The sequence below is a fragment of the Pipistrellus hanaki genome, assembly GCF_964339955.1.
Source record: "Pipistrellus hanaki genome assembly, chromosome: 18".
NCBI classification, from domain to species: domain Eukaryota; kingdom Metazoa; phylum Chordata; class Mammalia; order Chiroptera; family Vespertilionidae; genus Pipistrellus; species Pipistrellus hanaki.
Window position 1 is genome coordinate 9715658 of NC_140520.1, and position 27612 is coordinate 9743269.

Below are 27612 nucleotides of genomic sequence, written 5' to 3' on the forward strand. Positions count from 1 at the left end.
GAATAGGTAGTGTTTGTGTGAGTTGCTGGGAGAATTAGGGAGGGGAGCTAGAGAGTATAGTAAGGATGGAAGTGAATCAGTACTCTTAATAAGGAACAGGACTGTCTTCAGGAATTCATTCTGATAATGCATGCAACAACAGGTTTTTCTAAGTCTCTAGCAAAAGATGCTAACATCCTTTGAAGATAAAATTTATTGTTGGCTACTTTTAACTCAAGTAACTTGTCTTGTTGCTTCTTCTTAGCCCATGACTGAAGAGTTATTCAAACAACAAAAGCTAAATTCAGATGAGACCGTTATAACTCAACAGTCGGTACCTGAGTCCCACCTGGCAGAACTCCAGGAAAAAATCCAGCAAACGGAAGCTACCAACAAGGTAAATCACCTGGTGGCCCTTGGAGATCATAGACTTTCCTGAGGATGTGCCTGGATCTGGCGGAGTCTGTTAACTTCTCTGAGTAGTACGTGGAAGATGGACAGTGTGTTTTTAAGTATAGTTCTTATTTATTTCACATCAGAATGTTAGCCTGTTCTGCACAGATCAGGTTTCTGGTGCCTTTTAGGTATGTGGTTAAAACTTGAATGCTGCCTTTAAATGTATAAGGTACTGAGATAGGAGATGTGTGCTTTTGATTTTAGCTTAACTTCTCACCCCTTCCTAACCAATGGATTTTAACATCTGCTTAGAAGAAAAGTCCCACAATTTGGGATGCTGAGCTTCTGGCCTGGTGTAGTCCTGTATGATGCTAGGTAGCAGAAGCTCCTTGGTCTTGGTTCAAAGGATCTGCAGTGACTCATTTGGACAAGTGCCCAGGATAGCTGCCATCACAGAAAAAGCACAATGTATGGGAATTGAAGAAACTGAGTGTAGGAGAAAGTATTTCATCTTTCCTGCCCCTTTCTCTTGCTGATTGGCTTAGGAATTGAATGGTCACTATATTGGGGGGAAAATTATAAGGTAATGTTTCCCAAGGAATCCTCTAAACCTATATTTGAGGGAGGATTTTATGGTTACATTTGAGGTTAAAAGAAATAATTGACCCTAACCAGTTTGGCTCAGTGGATAAGGGTGTTGGCCTGCGAACTGAAGGGTCCCAGGTTCGAATCTGGTCAAGGGCATATACCTTGGTTGTGGTCACATCCCCAGTAGGGGTGTGCAGAAGGCAGCTGATACGATGTTTCTCTCCATTGATGTTTCTAACTCATTCCCTCTCCCTTCCTCTCTGTAAAAAAAAAAAAATCAATAAAATATATTTAAAAAGAAAGAAAGAATTGACCTAATAAACTTTCTTATTTTCCTGAATTCAGATTCTTCAAGAGAAACTGAATGAAATGAGCTGTGAACTAAAGTCTGCTCAGGAGTCATCTCAGAAGCAAGATGGTACAATTCAAAGCCTCAAGGAAACTCTGAAAAGCAGGGAAAGTGAGGTAAAATATTTGGCAATCAAGGACCTGTGAGGAAATGATGTGTCCCATTAAAGTCGACAAGTATTCTATATTTTTGATGCCAGACTAGCAAATCTTACCCTAGAGAAATTGTAGCTTAACCTGAGTTGGTATTTTGGAATCGTCCCGCTACTAAAACCTGTACAGGCGAGATAATGGAGTTAATTACCATTTTGTTTACTAACGTGCGGTGCTCCCTCTCATTTTCAGACGGAGGAGTTATACCAGGTGATCGAAAGTCAGAATGACACAATGGCAAAGCTCCGAGAAATGCTCCACCAAAGCCAGCTTGGACAGCTTCATGTACGTGGGGGTCACATAGGCAGACTCGATGGAGGATGTGGCATTCTCTGACCTATATCGTTGGTCTTCTCAGCTGCTTGGTGCTTGCCCTCCTAGTGATCATGATTTTTACTCTTTTCAGAGCTCAGAGGGTACTCCAGCTCAGCAACAAGTGGCTCTGTTGGACCTGCAGAGTGCTCTGTTCTGCAGCCAGCTGGAAATACAGAAGCTCCAGAGGGCCGTGCGACAGAAGGAACGCCAGCTGGCTGACGCCAAGCGGTGTGTGCAGTTTGTCGAGGCCGCGGCCCACGGGACAGAACAGCAGAAAGAGGCTTCTTGGAAGCATAACCAGGTAAATCATTAATCATTTTGTGGCCCTACAGACTGACTTTGCCCTGACAATAACTTCTTATCAAGACAGTCTGTGTTGAACCCTGTAGTCACTTACTTTATCTGAGCAATTCATTTGTTGCCCACATACCGTGTTGCCGGATATTGGGCTGTGCTCTGGAAATGTAATAGTGAAGATCACAGGCTCTTTCCTTGTAAGTTACTTGTCATTTAATTTGAGATACAGTCACATAAACAGAAATATTGATCGATTGCCTCCCACACACGCCCCAACTGGGAATCGAACCCACCACGTTTTGGTGCATGGACGATGCTCCAACCAACCGAGTCACACAGGCGACGGCTGTGAAGTTATTTTTGAAGGATAGGTAAAAGTCAGCGAGAAAGAAAAGTGGAAGCACAAGCAAGGTCAAAGGAATGGCACATGCCATTAGACATGTTGTTTGTTTTTAATAAAAGATAATTTTTAATGGTTTCTTTATCTTGTTAGTTTAGAGCATATGCTCTTCTTTTTTAAGATTTAAAAGGAAGGTTGAACTATCCTATCCTTAGTCTTATTGTAAAGCAAAGGATCCAGGCTTGCAGTGGGACAGAGTCCTCCTTAAAGTTATAGAGATCTACCATTTTTACCAAATTTACATTCTACCCCCATCCACAGTTCCCGCAGTTTCCCACCTCCTCGTTGATTTGTGTATAATATTTCTGATTAATTTTAAAGATGGTACTTTCTGCTTGTTTATTTTGTTCTGCATGCCCAGAAAGCTTTAAGGCCTCCATGTCTAATGACCTTGTGAAAATGTTAGATCCTTAACAAAAGAGAACACGGGGGACCATTTAAGATCTGTGTTGTCAGTTTGGCTCAAATAAATTCTTATAAAATTTCAAAAAGTAAAATAAGGGGAATCTGTTTCATTCAGGAATTGCGGAAAGCCTTACAGCAGCTACAAGGAGAATTACAGAGCAAGAGCCAACAGCTTTGTACCCTGGAGGCTGAAAAATACAATGAGATTCGAACCCAGGAGCAACACATTCAGCACCTAAACCATAGTCTGAGTCACAAAGAACATTTGCTTCAGGTGAGTCACACAGTGATTTCATAGAAAACTGGACTCAGAGAGCTGAAGTTCCTATCCATGTAATCTCTAGATGTCAGTCCGCCTGCGTTGAGTACCTGCCACACGCAGAATAGTGAGAGGTGGGGATCAGGAGGGTTCAAAATAAAGTACAGTCTGTGAACCAGGATGTTAACCAGGAAGTCCAGGAAACAAATATAGACCTGAAAGATGGAGGCCATACTCATAAATAGTTACTCAGCACCTCTGTGAGTCAGAAAGTATGCTAGATTCTAGGAGGACAAAGAGAAGATATGGCCACTGCTCTTAGCCTATCAAGTGAAGAGATATGTACAGAAATTTCCCCAGATGATAAAATGAAAGTGTTAAGGGGGGGGAATCAAACACTAAAGAAGACAGTGATCACTTCTGCCACCTACTCTAAGCTCCAGGCACAGTGAATCCCTTATAATTTATTGTGCATACGGTTGTTCAGAGCATGCATATATTGTGCATGCTTTTTTCTTTCTCTGATAGAAACACCTCCTCCATCACCTCTTCTAGTCCTTTTAAGACTCAGAGCAAATGTAATCTTTTGTGAGATCTCTAGTGACACCTTCAGGCAGAGTTAGAAAATGCATCCCCTGTCCCCCTATGCACGTGTGTATGTGTATGTGATGCAGTTAAAAATTTGTTATCTCTGCTAAACCGTTCCCCTTGAAAGAGATCATGTTTTGTTTTTTTATCCCGAATAACTAACAAATTGCTTGGCAGAGTATGGGAATTCGGTTAGTGTTGGATAAATGAATAAAGGAAAATATCTTTTTGGCTTCATTAGGAATTTAGGGAGCTCCTGCAATATCGAGATAACTCGGACAAAACGTTTGAAGCAAATGAAATGTTGCTTGAGAAACTGCGGCAGCGAATACAAGATAGAGATGCTGCACTAGAGGTATGTCCCATAATTTTGCTCACGGTGCAATGGATTATCCTGCCCAAATAGGTCCTGTAGAAATCTTTATCTGCTGGGTTTGCTGCTTTCCACAATTGAGTCTCCATTCTTTTCTATTGGGATTCTTATTGGGAAGGGGTGATCAGGGTAGTGGCTCTTACGGAGCTTTAGGGTCCTTGCTTCCCTTGCAGCGGGCTATCGATGAAAAGTTCTCCACTCTGGAAGAAAAAGAAAAAGAGCTGCGGCAGCTTCGTCTGGCCGTGAGAGAGCGAGATCTTGACTTAGAGCGGCTGCGCGGTATCCTCTCCTCCAACGAAGCTACCATGCAGGTAGGAGCACAATCTGCCCTGACTCGGCATCCCTCTGCGACTGCGTTCCTGAAGCATCAGCCCTGCTATCATTTCCCAGCGTATTTGTTTATGAGAAGGAAATATATAAGAACAAACAAAAATAATAGTCATTCGTTTCATCATCAGGGATTAGGAAGTGAGAAGTTCAAGCACTTTTATGAATTTTAAAGGGGGAAGCAGTGACTATGGATTTCTATACATGGTTCTAATTAATTTCTAACCCTTCCCAATATCTGTACACTTTTACATAGGCATTGCCAGGGTGCAGCTACTACATTGTGGTTTTCTCATTAATGTTACATACTTGTCTGTGTATAGCCGCTATCAGCTCATTTGTTTATTTTAGTAATATTTACTGTGGGAGCATTTTTTATATTTATTTTAGAGCTTATACATCTAACCATCTGCCACTTCTTAAAGTTCTTCACTTCCTATATAGTATAGCCTACTCCAAAATACATCATTTATCATGTGTGTTATGTTTATGTCTCTATAAGCTAGCTGAGAGTTTCTAAAAACAAAAAAATAAATTAGTATGGCATTTTTAGATTAGGTACTAAGCTTCCTCCTTTTGTAAAATCGTTGGTAATATGAAGATCATTTAAAGGTAGACCGGGCTTCTTGTGTGACCTGAGGGGTGTGGAGTGGTCCTTGGACTTACAGTTGCTTTCTTTGTGCCCATAGAGTATGGAGAGCCTCCTGAGGGCCAAGGGCCTGGAGGTGGAGCAGTTATCTGCCACCTGTCAAAACCTCCAATGGCTGAAAGAAGAAACGGAAACCAAATTCAGCCATTGGCAGAAGGAACAAGAAAGTATCATCCAGCAGTTACAGACATCTCTGCATGACAGGAACAAAGAAGTGGAGGCAAGACTTTGTTAACTTACTGGCAGTCAGTTTATCGGTTACATAGGCTCAGTCCTGGATTAGGGCTCTTGGTCTGGGAGGCCAGCAACTCCCAAGTCTTTTAATTCCATTCTGTGCCTGGGCGAGTCATTGGCTTTCACTGGGACTGTTATCTCTATTCCTATAAATTCAAGGAATTGGTTATTTCAAAACAGTATGTCAGTTGCCATAGTATTCTTCTGTATTGTCAGCGTTCATTCACTGAGAATGTATTTACAGGCTTCTCTGTGCCAGGCCTGTGCTAGGTCTGGGGAAACAGAAACAAATGAAACACTGATACTTGTTCTTCAGAATCTCACAGGTCTTTCTTATATGATACATTGTTAAAAAGCCCTTTGATATGTAGTAGAGGGAATTCTTTCCTCCGAAACTTAACACTGTTTCTTCTGTCTTAGGATGTTAGTGCAACCTTGCTCTGCAAACTCGGACCAGGGCAGAGTGAGATCGCCGAGGAGCTGTGCCAGCGTCTACAGCGCAAGGAAAGGATGCTGCAGGACCTTCTAAGTGACCGAAACAAACAAGCAGTGGAACACGAAATGGAGATTCAGGGCCTGCTTCAGTCTATGAGCACCAGGGAACGGCAGAGCCAGGTAAGGACTAACACACACTTTACCCAGAGTAAAGAGAGGCATCTGTTATCCCAATTCAAATCAGAATCTTAAAAAAAAAAAATATTAATTTATATATATAAAATTGATTTCAGAGAGGAAGGGAGAGGGAAAGAGAGAAAGAAACATCAGTGATGAGAGAGAATCATTGATCAGTTGCCTCCTGCATGCCCTGTACTGGGGATTGAGCCCACAACCCAGGCATGTGCCTTGTCTGGAATCGAACCTGGGACCCTTCAAACCACAGGCTGATGCAGGCTGATGTTCTATCCACTGAGCCAAACCAGCTAGGGCCAAACCAGAATCTTGACACCTTGGTATGATGAGTTCTAGCAGAACCAATTTCAGATTATTTTATCTTTAATATATTTTTTATATTCATTTTTTTTTTCTAATATTCTACCTATGAGAGACTTTTTACTCATTGACTATGTTTTTCCCTATAAACTGAAAGCAAGGAAACTATTTTCTAGGGTCCCAAAACTGACTACATAAATAGTTTGCTTTTAACATATAACTTCAGAACACAAATTTTGTTTTATTAGATAATCTTTCTGATGTCACGTGTGATTTCCTTTCTAGGCTGCTGCCGAGAAGATGGTGCAAGCCCTAATGGAAAGAAATTCAGAACTGCAGGCCCTTCGCCAATACTTAGGAGGGAAAGACTTCACTGTGTCCCAAGCACTCATCTCTAGCCAGCCGACTGGAGTGACCTCCATCAGCCCCTGCCTCGGAGAGCAGACCGATCAAGTAAGACTGTAGACTTGTGTAGATATTTGAGGCCTAAGTTTGATAATTATCTGACCTGTGTGAGAACCATCCGAGTCCTTGTCATTGTGGTCATGGTTCCTGCATCTTCCTAAATCCCCCAACTCCTCTAATTTTCAGGGTTCAGTGCACACACCCTCCAGAGATGATAGAACTTCATTGACCACCAAAGGGGATACCAACGTACCCAAGTCCCCATTAGGTAAGCATTACGTTGCATTAAGTAATCTCTGCTTTTCCTTCCCATAATTCTCTATGAATAGGTTTGGCCAAGACTCTCCCTTCCTATCTTAATGGAAAAATTAAACTTGCATTCCCCTGAAAGGATGAAGACCAGTCTATTCTAGGAAGAACTGCCCTTTCCTTATGTTGAATTGAGGTGATTGCTCTGGGTACGCAGTTTGGCCAAGGAAATTGCATCTTCCTTTTCAGATAGCTTTGCAGGGATTCAGCAATGCAGGAGGGAGTGTTTCCAAACCTGCACAGCGGAACGATGGGGCTGGTATCTTCTGGGTATCTTTTAAGAAGGCTGAGGACACTTGCTGTAACATGACATTTCAGTGTTGGGAGGGGCAGGCAATTGCCTCCATAGATTATCACACAGGAGATTTAACCTTGGTGTGGGTATACTATGGCTTAATTAACCTTATTTTTATAAGTATGTAGGTTGCTTGCAGTGTTTTGCCTTTACAAATCATATTGCAAAGAACCACCTGTGCATATATGTTGTTTTTATTGTTGGGGTGTGTCTTCAGAGTAAATTCCTGAGAAAGGAGGCCGCAGAGGTCATGCTATGTTAATAGTGATAAAAACTCGCACTGTTTTTTCAATTTTAGGAGACTTGGACACAGTTGCAGGGCTGGAAAAAGAACTGAGTAATGCCAAAGAGGAACTTGAACTCATGGCTAAAAAAGAAAGAGAAAGTCGGGTGAGTTTTCTAGTCAAGCCTAATTTCTAAATTCCTGGTTTTTCTCTCAAAATAGTTTGTATTTAAGAAAATACATTTCTCCAACTATAATATCTGGGTCCAAAAACAGGTATACCTTTTTTTTTTCCTGGAGAAAAATATAAATCACTTCATATACCTATTACCTTTCCAAGATGCTCTGGTTTTTATAAATGGGGACTATTAAAACATGTTAAGTGTTAAAATGATAGTTTTCTCTGCCCATTGCTAACTGGAATAAACATAGCATGTTTATCACTATTAACATAGCATGAATAAAGTAATTGGCAATAAATGACATGCTATATAATTGCTGCTTAGATTTATGACATTAGATCCATAAATATATAATGTTTCTTCATTTTTATTTTTATTTTTAAATTGTGCAAATTATCTGGCTATTTAATGGTAGAGATCTCTGAAGAGGGCCTAATGCATAGCACTCCTTTTTTCCATAACCCAGACCTGGACAAACTGAAAAATGAAACAGAGTAATGGCAGATGCTGTGGTACCTTATCAACTGTGTCACTGATGAAGGCTTAGGTAGAGAACTTAATGCAAGAGCCAATGGGCCTGCTAGGCAGTCCCCAGATTTAGGTAGACTTACCTCCCCAGTCACAGGCAACACTGGGCCTGGGCAGATTCCCCAGTTTGCATGGTAGGGAGGAGGCTGCCCTTGGAGAAGCCGTGGCAAAAACAGGCTTCCTGCAGGCAACTCTCTCCCAAGGTTAGGAAAGGTGGAACCTAGTCAAGCATGCCTGGCTTACTCTTTCCCATGTCCCTCTTCCTGCCCGGAGCTGAGTGAGGAAAGGGGTGGAGAGAGGTCAGGATTTACACTTCCTGGGCTTCTTCAACATGCAAAGAAATGTGAAGAGAAACATTTTCTCCTAACGTGCCACAGGAGCCCAGAGCCACCAGGTAACTTGGTATCATCATAAATCATCACAAGCCCACACGGTGATACTATAGGCTTTGATAGAATTAGAAAATACACAAATAAAATTTCTGTTGCTTATAATTTACTTGAGGATTTCTTTCTGCACAGATGGAACTTTCTGCTCTGCAGTCCATGGTGGCTGTGCAAGAGGAAGAGCTGCAGGTGCAGGCTGCGGATATGGAGTCCCTGACCAGGAACATCCAGATTAAAGAAGACCTCATAAAGGTCTCTCAGCTTTTTAAAGACCATTGGAAATACTCACAACTCAGAATAGGCATCTACACACATTTGGATGCACTGAGTCCGCTGGCCAGTGCTTATTTCTTGCACACACTGTTAGAGTCCCGTGATATTGCCGTGTTCTCTTTGACTTGTACCAGAGTTGCTGTGACTTCAATCAGAATACATCATTACCTTCACGTGACTTCCCAGTATCCCACTTGAAAGTGTAGCAGACTGTCTTAGGAGCATCTGCTTCTCTGCTGCATAGTATTTTTATTACTGTTCCCATTTGTTTACTTCTAGGACCTGCAGATGCAACTGGTTGATCCTGAAGACATACCAGCTATGGACCGTCTGACTCAAGAAGTCTTACTTCTTCGGGAAAAAGTTGCTTTGGTAGAATCACAGGGTCAGGAAGCTTCAGGAAACCGAAGACAACAAGTAAGTTACCGGAATACAAACCTTATTTTCACTGTGAAATGAACAGTGTAAGAGCTGTCCATCTCAGTTGGCTGAAAAGGGGTCCGGGGATAGAATTTCACGGAGAATCTGTGTCCTGGAGTGTCCTGCCTTGGTCAGTGGCAGCCACCAGTGCAGAGGCTCCTTCCTTACACTTGTCACTGTGAAGGGAGAAGCAGTTCTTTCATCACACACTGTCAGTTGTCTCTGACCCCTAAGTCACCTCTCTTGGCTGAATCCATCTGTCTGCATGTAACTTTTTTAAAATGGTTAAAAGATTTTTTTAAAGCAAGAAGGAAACTTCTGCCTCTTCTCCACGTTATTTTGTAGCTTCTCTCCCTTGTCTAACCTTTTTTCAATGATAAACTTTTCAGAAGACCTACTTGCCTGTGCTCCTGATCTCCACTCTCATCCCTCTCACTAACTGCTCATGTCTCTCCAGTCTGGCTTTTAACTCTACCAGTCCACTTAAACAGATCTCTCTAGTCATAGCTCGTCTTCTTTATCACACTTATCAGAGCTCACGATGACACAGTGACAAACGTGATTCTTGAATGTCTCCCCCCTGACAAGATAGTAAGCTTATTCCTAGAACAGAACCTGGCATATGAGAAGGGGCTCAGTAAGTATTTACTGAATGAATGAAGAGTACTAGGAAGTCCCATTACATGTTTCCCTCTCGCCCTTCCTCTCTTTCTCCTCCCCTCCTTCCCCTCAGCCTCTTTCCTAGGCTTCTGGCTTCTCTCTGTCTTCTACTTGCTTCCATGTTTAAACACTGCCTTATAGGGTTTTAAGGAAGAAAAAATGGTAGTTCGTGTGGCATTGATTTGAAAACTAAAATACCATGGAAAGCATAAGTAAGTAATATAGTGGGCTTTTTTTTAGTCAAAGTACATGCTAATGCATTCTTTTAGTCTTTCTTAGGATTAACTGGCTTCATGTCTCCATTTGTGCATTTCTTCTGCTCTTACCTCAGCTGCTGCTGATGCTGGAAGGACTGGTAGATGAACGGAGTCGGCTCAATGAGGCCTTACAAGCAGAGCGACAGCTCTATAGCAGTCTGGTGAAGTTCCACGCCCATCCCGACAGGTAAGAGAGTGACTGCACTGTGTCCCGTTGACTCTCATTAAGTGCAGATGCTTACGAGAGCGAAGAGGGGAGAAAGGAAAGCAGAGACGGCCTTTGGGACTGCCCAGTTTGTCATTCATCGTATTGATTGGTGGAGCACAAGTGTCTAATCTTAAGTCAGTCATATAGCTGTTGCAAATTTCAAATGAGAAGATGTAACAGGTTTTTAAAAGAATGCCTTGCCTCTAGTAAGCACTCCATGTATACTGGTAGTCCTTTGCTTTCTCTGCTCCATGCCCTACTAAAGACCGTTCTGCTGTAAGACTGAGGCTGTAATGGGAACTGATACTGTTGAGTATCATTGAAGAAAATATATTTACTGCGATGGCAATATCACCCCAGGATCACTGATAGCCATCGTGACCAGTCTATATTCTTGTCCCTCCTGATTTGGGGTCATGTATATTATATCGTTCTGGTCCATTTTATATTCTCCTTTTTGTACATTTTTGCCTTTCCTCCTAGCCCCCTTTTCTCTTACCTGGTTTTCATTCTTTTATTCTTTTACTATTCCATTTCTATTATTGTTGGATTTAAATTTTTTTTCTACTTGAAGCAAACAAAAGAAGAGGAAAGGTAGAATAGGACCCCTTGATTGTGTTACTTTTTAAAGCATGTTTGGATCCTTAATCTCTGTGAACTGCGTTCCTTTTCAAAGCACTGTCAAGTCTGGCTAACAAACAAGAGAACAAATATTTTACTTGGCTCAATATTGCTTCATTTATGTTTAGTTTTTCCTGGGGTTTGTTTTTTCAAAAACTAACACTCCCAGTCAAAATATGAAATTTCTCTTAGGTGTTAGAGGGGTGTGAGATAAATCTCGAGAGCTATAATTTCATTTGAGATTGGCCCAGAGCCTAGGATAAGGGACAAGCTTGAAAGAAAGGAGCATGTCTTACTGATCTACTGTAGTGGCCACAAATGCCACAACAAAGACTACATTCATTCACTGTGTCCTGGGGAACAGTTACTTTAGACAGGCATGTCAAACTCAAAGGCTAACACAGGTCAAATAAACGAGGCATGCAGCCCTCGGGCCATGAGTTTGACATGCTTGCTCTAGAAGCTCTCGAGGCATTGATGGTTCTTTGGAAGCACGGGTGGGCTCATTACAGTTGATGGCTAATCCATTTTCCTTCCGTGTGGCATGTTTAATCAGCTCTGACAGATATCAGACTCTGCAGGTGGAACTGGAAGGGGCCCAGGTGTTACGCGGCCGGCTCGAAGAAATTCTTGGAAGAAGCCTGGAGCGCTTAAGCAGGCTGGAGACCCTGGCTGCCAATGGAGGTGGGGAACTGCAAAGTGTGCGAGTTCGTCACAAGCATGCCTTCTGAGCACTGGCGGGTCCCTGCAACCAGGACGGAAAGCCTTGTTTGTACTAACCAGAGAGAGCCGGGTCTGGCTGGCAGAATTCAATGGTGACTTACTAATGATAAAACCGGTACAAGTAGCATCAGCTGCAAAGTGAAACTCACTTTAGTCTACCTGAACTTCCCAGCACATATCCATCTCTCAGTTGAATGGTGGAGGTTACAAAGTGTATTTGCACATTTTAAATCATTCCATTTTAGATTTCCCGCCCGTATTCATTCGTTTCCCCAGCGCCTCCTCCTGATTCCTTCATCCCTTCTGTGGGCCAATAAAGTTTATTCCTCCCCCACTCTCACAATCCATTTCATATGTTCCATATCATGTCATAATGCATGCGTGTGTATTATTTTTTGCCATTCAGTTAACTCCTGCTTTTTGAGGGAGAGTAATTTAAAGTTTCAAGATGAGAGAGAGATTTAATGTCTCTAAGAATGACTTTGCAAAAGTGATATAACCCTTATCGGAAGGTAACCAAAACCAAGTCTTGTCATGGTAGACTATAGCATTGGGAGGGCCACATTAAAGAGCAGAGGCAAAGGGTAAAGCGTTGATAGTAAACCTTCATCTCCCATATTGGTTCAGAGTTGATTTTTTAATGACTGAAATTAGATTAGGAGCAGATTAAATTCCATTAAATTCTTTATTCTTTAAACCAGGGGTATGTTATTTAGTCAGAACGTGACTTGAAGAAAGCTCCCAGGTCTTCCATAGTCACAATTCTCTACATAAAAAGATAATTTGAAATGAACATCCCCCATTAAACTTAGTATTTCACCAAATAAATAATTATGGCCAGAGGAGTGTATTGCTTGTCTGTTTTCAGCTGGTAGTGGCCCTGACGGAATCCTATATTTTTTTACTATTTGGTGCTTTTTCATTTCTCTGTATTAAAATAAGTAATAGGCTTCAGGCTTTGAGGAGTTTGAATAGTTTAGACATAAGTGTTGCAGATCTGTGTTTATAGGTTTTAGTCATTGTCTCTGTGCTTTCTTAGAGCGACAGGATAGGTACGAGGACAGGGACGGTGGAGATTGTACTGGTGTCTTCACTGTTGACAGTGTAAAAAGTAACCAGGGTAACTTGGAGCTCTGTGGGTTCAAATGAGATACCTTATTTTGCTGAATGGCAGTTTCTTAGAAGCTAAGGTTTTGGTTTTTAAACCTGGCATTTGATGAGCAGGGATTGAGGCTTTCTGGCACCATAGATGTGACTGCTCTTTGTAAAGGAGGTGGAATGCAGCGAGCGTCCTCTTTGCCCTCTCTTGTTTCCCAGGACACTTTTATTTCTCTCACACTCCTGTGTTGACATGGCTGGCTTGCCTAACATTCTAAATTCCATCCAAGAGAACAGCCTAGCATTTTCTGTAAAGTATTTTGCAACAACCAATAGCCTTCCTAGGCCTTCCCCTTCATGGAAGTGCTTTCCAGGTTTAATGGCTTTGGCGGGGAAAGGAGTCACTCATTTAAGGAAGGAAATAGGAAGTATAAGCAGAACTATCCACTTCCTTACTCTTCTAATCTTAATAGGCCCTTCCTGCACAAAGCTTATTGTGACTATCTGGATGTGAGGAGATAGGTATTCAAGCAGTAAAAATGTCAACCAACCAAAACATTTAGGAAATGTTCTCTCTTAATTTTACGAATAGACCAAGGAAGCTTTCTAAGTCTCCTAAGATTCAGTCTTGAGTGACGTGGGTTCTAATGATTCACAATGAGTACAGGAACTTACGTTCATTACCACTGCTGCTTCTATCAACCTTGAACAAGAGTAGGAACTTCCCTTGGGGTCTTGAACTGTTGCTAAGTATTAGATGAATTCAAGGTAGATGAATAATGAGAAACCCAACTTCCTATTGAATAATTATCAGAATAGATTCGAGAGAGAAAAATTTAAGTGCATTTCTGGTCCCGATTTAGATTCCAAAAGGACAGACTAACTTCTTACTTACCTTTTGATATTGTCTTTGGAAAACATTTTCGAAAATTCAGTGCCTTAGTGGCAGAGGATAAGTTAAGAGTTTGATTTTGATACCACAGATGTGACTGAAATCGATATTGATTTTCTGGTAGCTGGAATGAGGCTTGCAAACAATATCCTGTGAGATGAATCCTGCAGAGTATGTTTTCTCATTTCTCTTTGGGTTAAAGTTCAGAGAGATTTCCTTCTCCCTTTGGTGGTATAGAACCATTTGTACTGTAGAAAGAAGAGCTAGGAATATGGAGCTCATGAGGCAACCAGTAACAAAAAGCAAGGAGCGAGCCAATGGGACCATATGTCGGAGTGATTTCTATGGGGTGACAGTTTCTGAGTCTTAACACCTTTTGGAATATGAGTTACGCCACCCTCTCGCTAGACATTTGGAGCGATAACTTTGTTAAACCGTTTTTATTATGATTCCATGGCAAGCATGTTGCTGTTAAGTAGTCTGAGTGTTGACAGAAGGTAAGTCCTCAGCCTCTGCTATCTAATCACAAGAGCCAGGATGGGTTTTCCAAGTCAAACACAGGCATTGCAATTAGTTTCCAACCAAGGATGGGAAGTGGAAGGGAAAAAAAACTGTAGAGCTGACAATAATAATTGTACCAGATTTCAAATAATAATTAAACTTACCAAGTGAATTACTCATTCTTTTTGCATTACTCTCCCTTTTTGTTGTTTTAAGTCAAATTCCAGAAATAAACATCTCTATCCTATTGTTTTCCTCTTGCAAAAGCTGGAAGGATAAAATGGAAAGTTCAGGAACATCAGAAAATGTTTGATATAAAATAATGGGAAGAGTAGGGGTGTTAGGTTCATGAACCAAATCAGCTTCCTGGTTTCCTTAAGGAACTCATAAATGTCTGGCAAATGCATGAAGGTTGCTTTCCATAAGTAACGTGAGTTACGCACCGCTTCTTTTTGCCATGGTCAAAGTCCTTGCTCTAAAATGCCGACCACTCTCAAGCTGCACGTGTGTACACAGGTATGTTTTATAAATCATGAATTTGTTTCCACGAAGTAGTAGCATTTTGATGATAAAAACAGCTTTACTTTCATCACTTAAAAGTTTGCTCCTAAGGCTTTTGAGAAAAATGAAACTGATTTAGACTGTTCAAATGAAGAAGTGACATCTTAAATGACCCAGTAACTTGGCATTCAATTTTATTCCTAGGTTTATTTCCCAGATCTGTGTATTTTCCTCAGGAAGTTCATTTCTTCATGGCCCTGCGCTGTGCTAACCTGTGTTAACATTAGTGCTGAGTGTACTTTTTTTTACGTATAAGTATTAGAATTTCAGCCACTTGAGTTGAGACACACAAAAAAATTGTTACTGATCAATAAAAGTATCCAAGGCCAAACAGTAACTATTGGTTTCATTTTTAAAAGGTTTATGAGGAGAAAAAAGAGAGGTCATATCTTTTCCCCCTCCCTTATAGAAGAATCAGTCTGTTGACCATTATATTAAAATTCCAAGTCAGAGTAAAGCTCTGGAGAGAGTGAATGAATGCCTTTGTGTTTATTTTAGGAAGGAACCTGAATTTTTCTGTTTTTAAAGAACTGAGCCTAAGAGACAGCCTTGTATTTCCTGCAGAACTGGAAATGGACTGCTGTGCCTTAAAAACCCTTTCTTGCTCTCCTCGATGAATTCAGGAGCGTAGTGGGAAGAGGGATGGAGACTGAGGAGCCAGTTCTTACGGCGGGTGGCGCTGTCCCCATACAGGTTCCTGGAAGAAGACCATGAGCAGGAAGAATTCCTTGACATTGTAGAAGTTTAAGCACTGAGAACAGTTGCTTTCTGAATCAAGGACAAGCTGGTAGCGACTTAAGAGAGGCTGCAATTTAAAGACAAAGATACCCCCTGAAGGGGCTCGACCAAAGACAACAGTGTTCTAGCTACTTCTCTTCTAAAATCAGAATCTGTCCATTTAAAGAATTTTATTTCTCAGCAGAAGTTCACGGAGGACTATGAACTCAAAAGTTTTCTTACGGTCCAGGAGGGAGCGGGTGAAATTGTTGCGTTAAGTGGGCGAGCGGTTTCCGTTGGTTCTCTCGTAGTACATCATCATACTTGAGCCTGCGGTAGCTGGTTCAGGATGTGAACATGTGACTCCTCATAATGAGCCCATGGCAGGGTGCCCAGAAGTGAAAGGGAGATGGGCCCAGAGGGAAGAACAGCCGGGCACTTGGCACTGCCAACTTGTTCGTGCTGTGAAGTGTTTAGCTCTTCGAATCTTCTTTCAAAATAGTCAGATGTGAGTCCTGTGTCCTGAGGAACCATATGGGAAAATATTACTCTTTTTCTGCTGGTCCCTTATAAATGGCTAGAAGGGATATTAGTAATGACTCTAGAGTTTGGTGAAACTGGTCGTGTGCAACCAGTTTGGGCTCATTACTGCAGAATTAAAATAGCACATTATGACTTCCCCTGTAAGGCTTTACTCGTGCCTGATGGGGTTTGAGGGCAGCTAGAGTTTAAAGAGGATGAACCCAGTGTGTGAAGCACCTGTCACCCAAAAGAGCTCATTCCATTTATTTACAACTGTGTTCTCCCAACGGTTCTGGGAAGCAGGGAGAACCCAGGGTGATTTGCAGCCTCTTGTGTGGGGAAACACGCAGCCATGCAATAGTCTCAGTCCAGATCCTCCAGTTAACCACAGGTACAGATTCCCCTCTGCTGGTCACCCACCCTTGGGCTGCGTTCGTTTACTAGCAGTAATAATAAAACAATAATGTTTAAGGGCAATATTTAGTGGTACACACCATATGCCAAGCACCGTCCTAAGCACTTTCAAAAGCAACAAGCCCTTTAAAGTGCACAACTAGGGAGTGGGTGTCACTATTAGCCCTAGTTAGTGGGGTTAACTGCTGAGAGGATTGAGTTACGGAAAGGCTGACTTGCTTGAAGTCATGTAACTAATGACAGAAACAGAACTCTAACCTAGACGTTCTGGCTCCAGAGCCCCTGTTCTTAATAATGATAGCATCTTCTATTTAAAAAGCGCCACAAATGCGTATGTCTTTGCCTCATTGATAAAAAAATATATATATTTGTGTAACACTTAAAACTTTGCCCAAGGATTTTATAGTATTTTAGAGTTTTGCTTTATATCTGTGTACTTTATCATTAGCTGGCTGCTAGAAAATGATTTCCTAAATCTAAAAAGGAAGGTTTTGGTAGCACCTCAGTCTTTGTGGTTCAGAGCCTAGAAACTTGCAAGAATCACAACTTGAGAGCTATTATCGAAGCCTTGACAGTTTTAAATAATAAAAATTTCAATCTGACACATAAAACTTAACCCTGGAGAAGGAGAAGTAAGTTAAATTTGAATGAACAGATTCTTAGCTTTCAGAAATTCTAAAAGTGACATTTCACATTCATGAGAAATAAGTAGTAGGTTTAGTAATACAAAATATAGCAACTTTAAATTAGAAATTTAAAGTATTCCAAGTTAGTTTTGAAGATAGTGTTTTGTTGCCTTATAAACGCTTAGAAAGGGGTATTTTGCACAAAAGAAGTTCTTTAGTTGTCATTTTAAAAAAATACAAAAAAACAGAAGGTAACAGAAAGAGGGATATCTAATGTAAAACATGAAGGAACTTGTGTGGGATAACATTCATCCCAATATTCTAATTTCTTTTTTATTCCATCCCACTCAAAAACTAAAAAGCTATGTTGGTGAAAGCCTGAGAGCACTTAATGCCGTCCTGGAGGAAGTACAGGGACTATAAACTAGCTTAAAATAAATAAACAAACAAACATTAAGGAAAGTAAAACCCCTGTGTAGAGGAATGTTGGGATGAAATGGGCATTCTTGCTTGGTCTCCCTTTAATTCCTGATGGGGTCAAAACCTTGGTATCCTGCTCCTGAGTGAATTAAAGAGACAGCATTATCTAGAAAGGTGGATGTGGCATCAGGAAGGTGTCAGAGGTAAGTGAAGGGCAGAAAGATAGAGAAAATTTTTCAAAACCAGGGACAACCCCTATTCTGATTCCCCACTGACCCTTATTCCTGAAACCTAGTCTGGAATCACCTTGAGATGTAAGCCCAGAATGGCTACGTAACCCACCAAAAATGGTGTGGGGATGACAATCCTGACCTCATAGAGCTAAGCTTTCTTCAGTCCCAGGGTCATTCTCTAGTCCAATGCTCAACAGGAGAAACCATGAAAAGTGTGTTTTTTTTAAAAAAAAATCTGCCACTGAGTGGGGCAATTCGTTTTTCTTTGCAGGGAAAAATAAAGATTTGTACAGAAAAAAAAAAATTGAAAGTAAGCATAATACAGGGTGTCCCCCAAAAATGTATGCACACTTTAACAGCTGGTAGCTCAATTTTTTAAATGTATTTTAACAAACACTGCCTTTAGAATTATTCAAAGTATGTATGTACTTTTTTTTGGCGGGGGCGCACCCTCTATACGATACAGATATCCTCAGGTGATTTAGCATCCTGGATTCAGTGGATTTCCAAAACAGCCAAAGCTTAGGGAGTGTGTTCATTCACCTCTACACAGTGTCCTGAGTGAGATGTTGGGACAGGTTGAAGAGTAACGGAAATGCCTACTGTGCTCTGTCTGTGAGGGGGCTCCAACGATGTTGAGTGGCAGAGGTCCCCTATAAGTAAGGCTTTATTGAACTGGTACTGCCTTGATCCAGGGATAACACAACATTTACGGCGAAGATCGGTGACTGAATCCTAAGAAGAAGCTGCTAGAACAACATCTCTACTACCTTTTAGTATTTTCATGAGATTGCCCCAGACCATTGCAGATGCCAAGATGGAATGTGGGTGTGAACCTCCCTGTTCCCCTCATCTGCAGATGGTCCTGAACACTCGTTATTCACGCAAGGCCTTTCACCCAGGGATGTCTGAGCTCAGGAGCAGAGCCTTGAGGGAAGAAACAAAGGTGCAGATCTGATTTGTAACAAGAAGGAACAGTGCGTTGCCTCATAAAGTTCAGACACCTGTCTTCGTGTCAGAACCTTGGACACGCCACCTAATTTCTTTGAGGCCCAGGTTACTACTCAGTAGACAGAAAAGTTTTAACCAGGTTGATTGCCAAGGTCAGGGTCACAGCTAGTTCTCTGGGTTCTCTAACTTGGGCAGGTTCTATAAGACTCAGAGAGTGTCAAGGCAGATTTTCTTGGGTGTTCAAATGAATTAACCACTATAAATTCCTACACTTTCAGAGGAAATCTGCAAGTGGGCCATAGGCCTTAATCTGAAATTGGGTGGATAGACCATCTAACATGCAAAGAGGAAGAAATAGCCTAGGTTTGTACTGTCCAATATGGCAGCCACTAGCTACATTTTTAATTTAAGTTCAACATTTTAAGTTAAGCTATTTTAAATTAAAATTTCAGTTCCTCAGTCACACGAGCCACATTTCCAGTGCTCAGCAGCCACTCACAGGTGACCGGTGTCTACCGTGTTGGGGAGTGCAGACATAGAATTGCAGAAAGTCTATAGCTCAGCACAGCTCTAGGCCTTTGCCCAGACCAGACCAACTGCAGCTCCTTGTCCCTTAGTGCAGGCCATACATGCTTGTGCCCTAGAGTGAATGTTGTCCATCTTTGGGGAATGAAAAATATGGGTTAAATCCCATTTGGAAAAAGCAGTGCAAGAACCCTTCAGGCAACGGATGTTGGCATTTAGCAAGAGTCTGAGAGATGGGGAGGGGGATGTTAAAGAAAGAATTAAGAAATACCTGTGCCTCGGGTCTTGACTAGACCTGAACTTCTGTGGGACACAGGGCCCCTAGAGGAGGGTTCCTCAGAGAGATTGTCACCCCATGCACAGCTGGTCCCAGCGATGGAAAAGTATGAGAGGAGCAGGGCTGCCCTAATCCCCAGAAAATCAGGGGCCCTGTCCACATTCAGTGGTGGGGAAAAGGGTAGTCATGCTGGGCCCATGTTACAGAAGAGAAGGTTGTTACATAGCCAGTCAGAGGCAGAACGTGGGTGGGGGTGGGATAAGGGGGTTGTAATTCAGACCTTCTGGAAATAAGTGAAAGGGGTAACCACCCTGACAGTGAGCTCCTTGGGTTCAGGTCTGTGCAATCAAAGGCAGCTTATTTTGGGGGCATAAGCTTGAATGTTGGTAAGAAAATGCTAGTGATACAGTGAAGGAGGCTTTTCTACAGATTTGGCATGTTGGTTCTGCCTCTCCTGTCAGCCCCGCTGGCTAAGGGACCATGCCTATGGGGAAGGGAAGAAATCAGAGGCGGATGGCAGAAGGAGTGACATTTTAGCTGCCGTCTGGAAGCCATCTGTGAAGGGAATCACCTTTCTCTTTTGGACGTATTTCCAGGTGCAGCTGCAGGGGATGACACCGAGGATGCGAGCACGGAGTTCACTGACAGCATTGAGGAGGAGGCTGCACACAACAGCCAGCAGCAAGTAAGTCTGAGTCAGGTTCTGGGTCCCAGGGTGGAAGACTTGTAACTCTTTGGGATCCTGGTGCTTTTCCTTCAGCTCTTGTGGACCGAGAGTAAGAAGCTATCTTTTTATATAAATCACTTCCCAGTCTTCTCCCCCCACTCCCTGAGCTTCCCAGCCACTTTGCCAACCTCTATCTTCACTCCATTTTTTCTCTCCAATACACGTTTTGTTTTCACTCCTTCTGTCTCTTACCCTGCTCCCTGTCCCTCCACCCGCCTTTGTCCCTATGTACCATCTATAGCTATATGTAGCTCCAGGAAAATTTTTACTTACAACAAGACCACAGACACTTTCTCTCTTGGGCTTTTATAACTGAAGCACCACTGAAGACAGAGAGTCAAGGAAGGGCTACATGGGGAGGTGGCAGGGCCCGGGACCTGCTTTTGGGAGAGTGCTCTCTGAGAAAGCCTGAGAGGATTGGAATCATCCTCAGTGAAATCTCATTATACAAAAGAGAACTTTGTTGGGAAACCTGACAAACCACCCAGGTCATGGCACATCAGTGAACAAGAGATGGCACTTCAAGAGCAAGCCCCTGTCAAACCTCAACGTGGAACCCAAGGCTGAAACACTGTTCTCACCAACCATCAATGATGAATAACCAGCTTGTTCTCAGGCTCAAGAATTTAATGGCCTGGACCTCAGTCAGAGATTAAGCCACCAATAGCGATCCCTCGCACTCACTGGTACTCCTTTGTGTCTCCACCTTGCCCAGTGACATTCAACCATCACATCTCCTACATGGACCATGCCTGTGACTGAAGGAGGAAGTGGATTATTGGTATCTGTCCTTCTTGCAGAAGCAGCTGGGCATTTCCAGTGATACCTTTCTTGGGGGTGTTAGGAAAACGATAGGGGAAATGAGGCTTTCTGGGTCTGTCTGTACACCTGCACAAGAAGAAGAGGAGACATCTAATAAGCCAACAAGAAGAGCCCAAGTGGGCAATCCCCAACTCTTGCAGGATTTGGCACAGTCTGGTTCTTGACATGAGTAGTTGTCTAGAATACCTCAAGTCTTCAACACAGATTATTTACCTTCTATCAAGATCCTCTCTTTTATTGCTCTAGACTTACCTGACCCTTACTTTCCCCTTGAGTTTCTGCATGAGCTCTTCTTACCATTTTGCTTGAACAGCTTCTTCTGAGTCCTCCTAGCCGATGCTTGTAACTTTACTTATGTACCCGACAGCCCCTTTGCACCAGTCCCTCTGCCTCTTACTTCCTGATTTCATTGAGGACTCTTCAGGATGACCAAATGTCCATCCTAAGACAGCTATATTGGGATGTCAGCAGGTCACTGATGGTTATTGCTACTGTGGGACAGGATTGACTTTAGAATAAATGAACAAGAGACACACAAGACAAGAGCCAGGTTCTGATTGAGAAGTCCTTCATTCTAATTCTCAGTTGTGGGCAAACTGGGTAGTAAAGTCATTTCTTCCTTAACCTTCTTTCCTTTAGTATGCATGGAGACAATGACCAGAGCACATTTTGAGAAGGTCAGTTCAACCCTGAAGTAAACCTTTACACTGGGGCATTTGTATTTTTCTTACAACATCTTCCCTATTACTTGGCATAGGAGATAATAAATTATGGGTTAAAAAATCTTTGGATTGGGTCTTGACTCATGATTGACAAAGTATATACCTATTGGATGAAGGGTATCTTGGGTAAGCACCATTTTGCTTTCCATCACCTTTTCTTGAAACTCTAATCTTCAGTTTTGGGTAAGAGGTGTGTGAAATCATTGTAAATTTACTTCAACTTTTCTGAAGCTTGAGGGTGTGACTCTTCTGCTACAAATTAAATAAAGCTTGTTTTGCCATAACTGTTTTGTGTCCAGATTCTCAAAAATGTGTTTCCTTGTGTCCTGGGAAATGATCCCTTGAGATTAGGTTCTGAGCTTCTTCTAGTTGTATTCTTAAAAGGTTGGCTTTGTTCTCGACACAAAGCTCCCTTCCTACCTCAAGTATACACACAAGTCCCTTAAAAAACACATCCCACTTTGTGTTTCTTCCAAGGAAAGAACCAACTTTTGGCTAGAGCAAGGAGCTTTATCCTTATATTTGAACTCACCCACCTCAGGAAGTCTCAGGTCTAGCCATGGTGGTAATTTCCAGTCTCAATCAAATGTAAAATCTATAATAAATACCTAGGAAATTCCTGTGAAAGAAACTAGCATAACCAATTATTATCTTTCTTCTTTGAACTTTTGCAATGGAAAAAAGTTAATCAAGATTCAAATGAAAGGAGAGAAAAATGAGTAGACTTAGTGTGATGAACTTGAGAAAAGAATAGTTTTAATGCCCCAAATGCTATCAGAGAACTGATTTACATATGGAAGATGTGAAGCAATAAGGTAAAAGCAACACAACTCTATTCAAACAAGAGATCAGAGCTGCATGTAGACCTGCATGGGGTTAATGGAAATCCAACACACAAAAAAGTTTAGTTATACCCTGACGTAATAGAACAGATGAATTAGAAAATGTGTGTGGGGAGAGAAGAGAAAAATTGCTATAAGAGATACAATTAACAATAGACCTAAAGGATTTATACTACCACCACACATACTTTGGGTTTTATTGGGAGAGGGAGGAAATACTAATTTTCACGGATTTGTATTTAAAATTTAAAGACAAATTAGCCAAAGTAATCTCCCTTTGCCCTGAAAATATGAAACCCAAATCAATCTGGGAACATATCTGATCTCTTTTCTCATTTTATAGTGGGGAATTAGATCAGATTGACTTCATGGTTAATATTTTATGTTAATATTCCATACGTCTTAATTTTGTATTTAAATAAAATGGATATATTTATTTCAACAGAAAAAGATATACATTGAGAAGGTACATTGAAAAATAGGTGGCTATCATTAAAGTCAGACATTATTTTTAAGCAGAAGGAGCCTTTAAGGTTTAGACAAGGACAAATGTTGCCCCCGCTGGTTTGGTTCAGTGGATAGAGCGCTGGCCAGTGGACTGAAGGGTCCTGGGTTCAATTCTGATCAAGGGCACATGCCTGGGTCACAGGCTCTATCCCCAGTAGGGGGCATGCAGGAGGCAGCTGATCAATGATTCTCTCTCATCATTGATGTTTCTATCTCTCTCCCTTTCCCTTCCTCTCTGAAATTAATTAAAAAGAAAGAAAAGAACAAATGTTTTGCCCATATTCAAAGCTGATGCAACATTCAGTTAGTTGCAAAGAGTTTACATAAAAATACATCATATAGTTTAAATGAGGTTATAAACTTTCAAAAGTGGTTTTATCCAGACCCCTTCCTTTATTTTGTCCCAGGTTTCTTATGGCACATGCAGGGATGGCCACCAGTCTCACCCAGCTTAGCAGCAGACATCCCAGAGCTTCCCAAATCTCAGGCTCACAATCCCAGGGGGGAATTGGATGCCTAGGAAATGAGCTATTGTGTTTGCTCATCTCTTTCATTTTTGAGTTGGATGTGCATCTCTTCACAATCCCAACTACTATGCTCTTAATCACCATTGCACATACATGCCATGAGTCAACCCAACCACATACATGCAGCCTAGCTCTTACTATGCTCTGTCATGGAGTCAAAAGCAAAGGTTGATAGCTTTGTGCCAAGCCAAGCAGCTCTATCGATCATCGATCTATTTACACTCCTCTGGACTCTATTCTGTTCAACATATTTGTGACCTGAATGAAGGAATAAAGCATTTAATTCTGCAATGTATCCCTAATCACAACTCCACTACATGGACACTATATGGTTTATGGAGATGCACATAAATATATTAATGATTTTGATCACTGGGAAGTGATTTTGTACAGCCAGTATGAAGTTATAAGTGACATATTTATAGAGATAAAACAGTGGTCAGCAAACTCATTAGTCAACAGAGCCAAATATCAACAGTACAACAATTTAAATTTCTTTTGAGAGCCAAATTTTTTAACCTTAAACTTCTTCTAACGCCACTTCTTCAAAATAGACTCACCCAGGCCATGGTATTTTGTGGAAGAGCCACACTCAAGGGGCCAAAGAGCCGCAGTTTGCCGACCACAGAGATAAAAGATGATAACATGACCCAGAAATAGCTATGGGGAGAGGTGGGAAATTGAGAGGTCAAAATTGAGAGGAAATAGAAGTCAGGATGACATTGGGATATATGATTAATACTGGACCGCCAGGCAAATTCTTGTACTAAAATAATTAGTCATAAAATAAGTTGATTACCATACTCAAATTTGTTTTTCTACACTTTTAAATGCATGGGGGAAACGGGAGAGGAGATCAAGATGAATAATATGGAAGTCTAAAAGTTAAAAATTTTCATTTGAGGGAAAAACCATACAAATCAACAATGTTTTAATTTAAACATTGAGGAGTAATGTCAAGAATATCCTTAAAAAAAAAAAAAAAAAGGCGGGGGGTGGGGGGCGGGCAGGTATTGGGAAGTTGCTTCTGCTTTGTTTGCTTTTAAGGTGCTTAGATTTGTAGCGAGAGTTTGATAGGCAGTATCAGCACAAGGGTGATTAACCAAGTGAAGCTAGATGCTGACAGATGGCCTCACTGTAGCTTCTCAGTTGTGGGGTGTGGTTCTCCTGCAGCCAATGAGATTCAGCTTGTTGTGTCTTACCTGCGGCCCCGCCCATATTCTGATTCTGTCCCTGACTCCTGACTGCCCAGTGCCCTGGAGTCCGAGTTAGAGGCTCAGCCTGAGGATTTGAGCGCTGGTGTCTTAGGCCTTGGTCTTCCCAGTTGCAGACTCCATGGTCATGGAGCTGATGAAACTTCCTGTCTTGTGAGAAGATTCAGGGGACTCCGCCCCCTCAGGAGGAAAATCCCAGCACGCATACTTTCCAGTCTTGTTTAAACCTCATTTGTTCGAAGTTTTATTTGTTTATTTATTATATGCTTTTGTGTTTTTGTTTTTTCTCACCCGCCTCTGGAATCCCCTCTTCCTGCCCATGGCAACAGCTGTCCCTGCTCCCTGTGTGTGTCCTCCCCACCCAAACCAGTCTCCAGGGCCCTCGGAGGGCGCTCACGTTAGGTCTGCCCTTTTTTGTTCCCATTCGAGGCTGCCCTTGAGATGGGACGTTCCTCTTGGATCCTCTTAAATGACCTGACGTCTTTGAATCATGATTTTCTTTCAGCTCGTCAAAGTGGCTTTGGAAAAGCGTCTGGCAGCTGTGGAGAGCCAGAACATGTCTCTCTGCCCTCTGACTTCACCAGAAGGGGGCAGTAACAGGGGTCTTCAGGAGGAAATGCTCCACCTGAGAGCTGAGGTCCACCAGCACCTCGAGGAGAAGAGGAAAGCCGAGGGGGAATTGAAGGAGCTGAAGGCTCAAATCGAGGAAGCGGGATTCTCCTCTGTGGCCCACATCAGGTAGGACAACCCCCGGAGCGGGGAGCCTGCCAATGGAAAGGCACCATGACTGAGGGGCTTGTCTTGCTGCAGCCAGGGCATCCGCCCCTGCTATGGGGCTTCTTGGTTCCCATGCCAGACTCCATGCGTTTATGTTTCTATAGGTTCCTTGGAGAAAAGTGCATAATATTGGATAATGGTGATTTCTTCCCTTAATTCTACTTGTTAAAATAGGTTTTACTGCCCTAGCTGGTTTGGCTCGGTGGATAATGTCAGCCTGAGGACAGAAGCGTCCTAGGTTCAATTCCAGTCAAGGGCACATGCCCAGTAGTTGAAAACTGACCAATGCTAATTAAGAAAACCCTAGAATGCATAATAATAAATATGTCCCAGGCTAGGTCTTTATGTTTTTTCTTAACGGTGTAAGTACCCTTGTTTATTTCAGGGGCCATTCAAAGTTAGAACATGAGACTGTGGCCAGGTAAAGACAACAAAACCATGTGTCTTGAGTCCAAGATTTTTAGTGAGGGTGTGGGCAAGTCTCTTATTCTTCCTGAGCTTTGGTTTTCTTATCTATAGAACAAGAGTGTTATTATAGGTCTCTGAGGTTACTTCATGCTCTGGGGTGTCCCTGAGTCTATGATGGACTGAGATGTGGGTAAGGGGGCTTTCAGGAACGCGGGCCGAGACCAGATCTGTCCCCTGATGGTGTATGTTCCCTGCAGAAACACCATGCTGAGCCTTTGCCTTGAGAACGCAGAGCTGAAAGAACGGATGGGAGAAGCAATGTCGGATGGATGGGAGATGGAGGAGGACAAGGAGAAGGGCGAGGCGATGGTGGAGACGGCCGTGGCCAAAGGGGTTCTGAATGAGAAGAGCCTTCAGGCTGAGTTCCGAAAGCTCCAGGGGAAACTGAAGAATGCCCACAACATCATCAACCTCCTCAAAGAACAGCTGGTGCTGAGCAGCAGGGAAGGCAACAGTAAGCTGAGTCCAGAGCTCCTGGCGCACCTGGCCAGGGAGATCGACAGAATGAACACAGAGCCAGCGTGCTCTCCTGGGAAGCGCCAAGGCCAAGAAGAGGAGGACGTGACCGGGAGGCCCCGCCCCAGACCCCAGAGCCTTGACCTTGGGGCTGCCCTTGCAGTGGATGCCCATCAAGTAAGTGTGGGGTTAGATGGAATGAAAGACTTTTGGAGAAGGGCTGGAGTTGTCCATTTCTTCCCTGAGCAGCTCTGCCTTGTGGGCCCAGAGGGACCAAGGGAAGGGCACCTTGGCACCACAGGCAGTGGTCATCATAGTCCTCACACATTCAGGCTTTAGAAAAGCTTTTGCAACACTATGCCATAAAAATCTCGCAAGTAATTAATTTCCCAGAAATGTATCTTGAGTGCTTAATTTTCTTTTTTTTAAAAATATATTTTATTGATTTTGTACAGAGAGGAAGGGAGAGAGATAGAGAGTTAGAAACATCGATGAGAGAGAGTCATCGATCAGCTGCCTTTTGCACACCCCCTACTGGGGATATGCCCGCAACCAAGGTACATGCCCTTGACCGGAATCGAACCCGGGACCTTTCAGTCCCCAAGCCGACGCTCTATCCATTGAGCCAAACCGGTTTCGGCTTGAGTGCTTAATTTTCTAGTAACACACTAGGTATGGGCAGCAGGCAACACGACCCCGTCTCGGTCCTCCAGGCACTCAGTATGGAGGGAGAGCTGGACAGAAGCAGGTCACTGCAGTAGGAGGCGGGCGGGGTAGGGATGCACGGGGTTGTCAGGCAGCCCAGTCGAGCGGTGTGTAATGACATCTCTTCCTTATCACCGCCATTTCCTCTCCCCCTTCTTATTGAATTTATTGGGGGTAACGCTGGTTAACAAAATTATACAGGTTTCAGATGCACAACTCCACAACACGTCATCTGTACACTGTATGGTGAGTTCACCAGCCCACGTCAAGTCTCTGTCCATTACCATTTATCCCCCCACCCCCTCCTCCACCTCCCGTCACCGCCCGCCCCTGCCGTTTTCATCACGGCTCCTCGCAGGGGTCTGTGGCTGCATCTC

At 42.6% G+C, this 27612-nt stretch overlaps 1 protein-coding gene across 46 annotated transcripts in view; it reads left to right on the top strand.

Annotated features, from left to right (window-relative positions):
- Positions 1-27612, top strand: part of PDE4DIP (phosphodiesterase 4D interacting protein) — a 138295-nt gene that overhangs the window by 85911 nt on the left and 24772 nt on the right. For 38 of the 46 annotated variants that reach the window (XR_014793385.1, XM_084866356.1, XM_084866342.1 and 35 more), the window contains 19 exons: positions 245-376; positions 1309-1428; positions 1657-1749; positions 1871-2080; positions 2997-3155; positions 3970-4083; positions 4275-4412; positions 5118-5297; positions 5732-5926; positions 6527-6694; positions 6833-6914; positions 7549-7640; positions 8705-8821; positions 9122-9259; positions 10254-10366; positions 11565-11692; positions 20065-20153; positions 25335-25567; positions 26272-26707. Coding sequence is in view for 45 of the 46 variants with exons in the window: in XM_084866356.1 (XP_084722482.1) it covers positions 245-376; positions 1309-1428; positions 1657-1749; positions 1871-2080; positions 2997-3155; positions 3970-4083; positions 4275-4412; positions 5118-5297; positions 5732-5926; positions 6527-6694; positions 6833-6914; positions 7549-7640; positions 8705-8821; positions 9122-9259; positions 10254-10366; positions 11565-11692; positions 20065-20153; positions 25335-25567; positions 26272-26707 (2937 nt within the window). In the remaining variant the exon portion in view is untranslated. Of the gene's footprint in view, positions 1-244; positions 377-1308; positions 1429-1656; positions 1750-1870; positions 2081-2996; positions 3156-3969; positions 4084-4274; positions 4413-5117; positions 5298-5731; positions 5927-6526; positions 6695-6832; positions 6936-7548; positions 7641-8704; positions 8822-9121; positions 9260-10253; positions 10367-11564; positions 12429-20064; positions 20154-21656; positions 24580-25334; positions 25568-26271; positions 26708-27612 lie in introns of those variants that run through there. The other 8 variants (XM_084866333.1, XM_084866338.1, XM_084866335.1 and 5 more) reach the window with 4 other exon arrangements.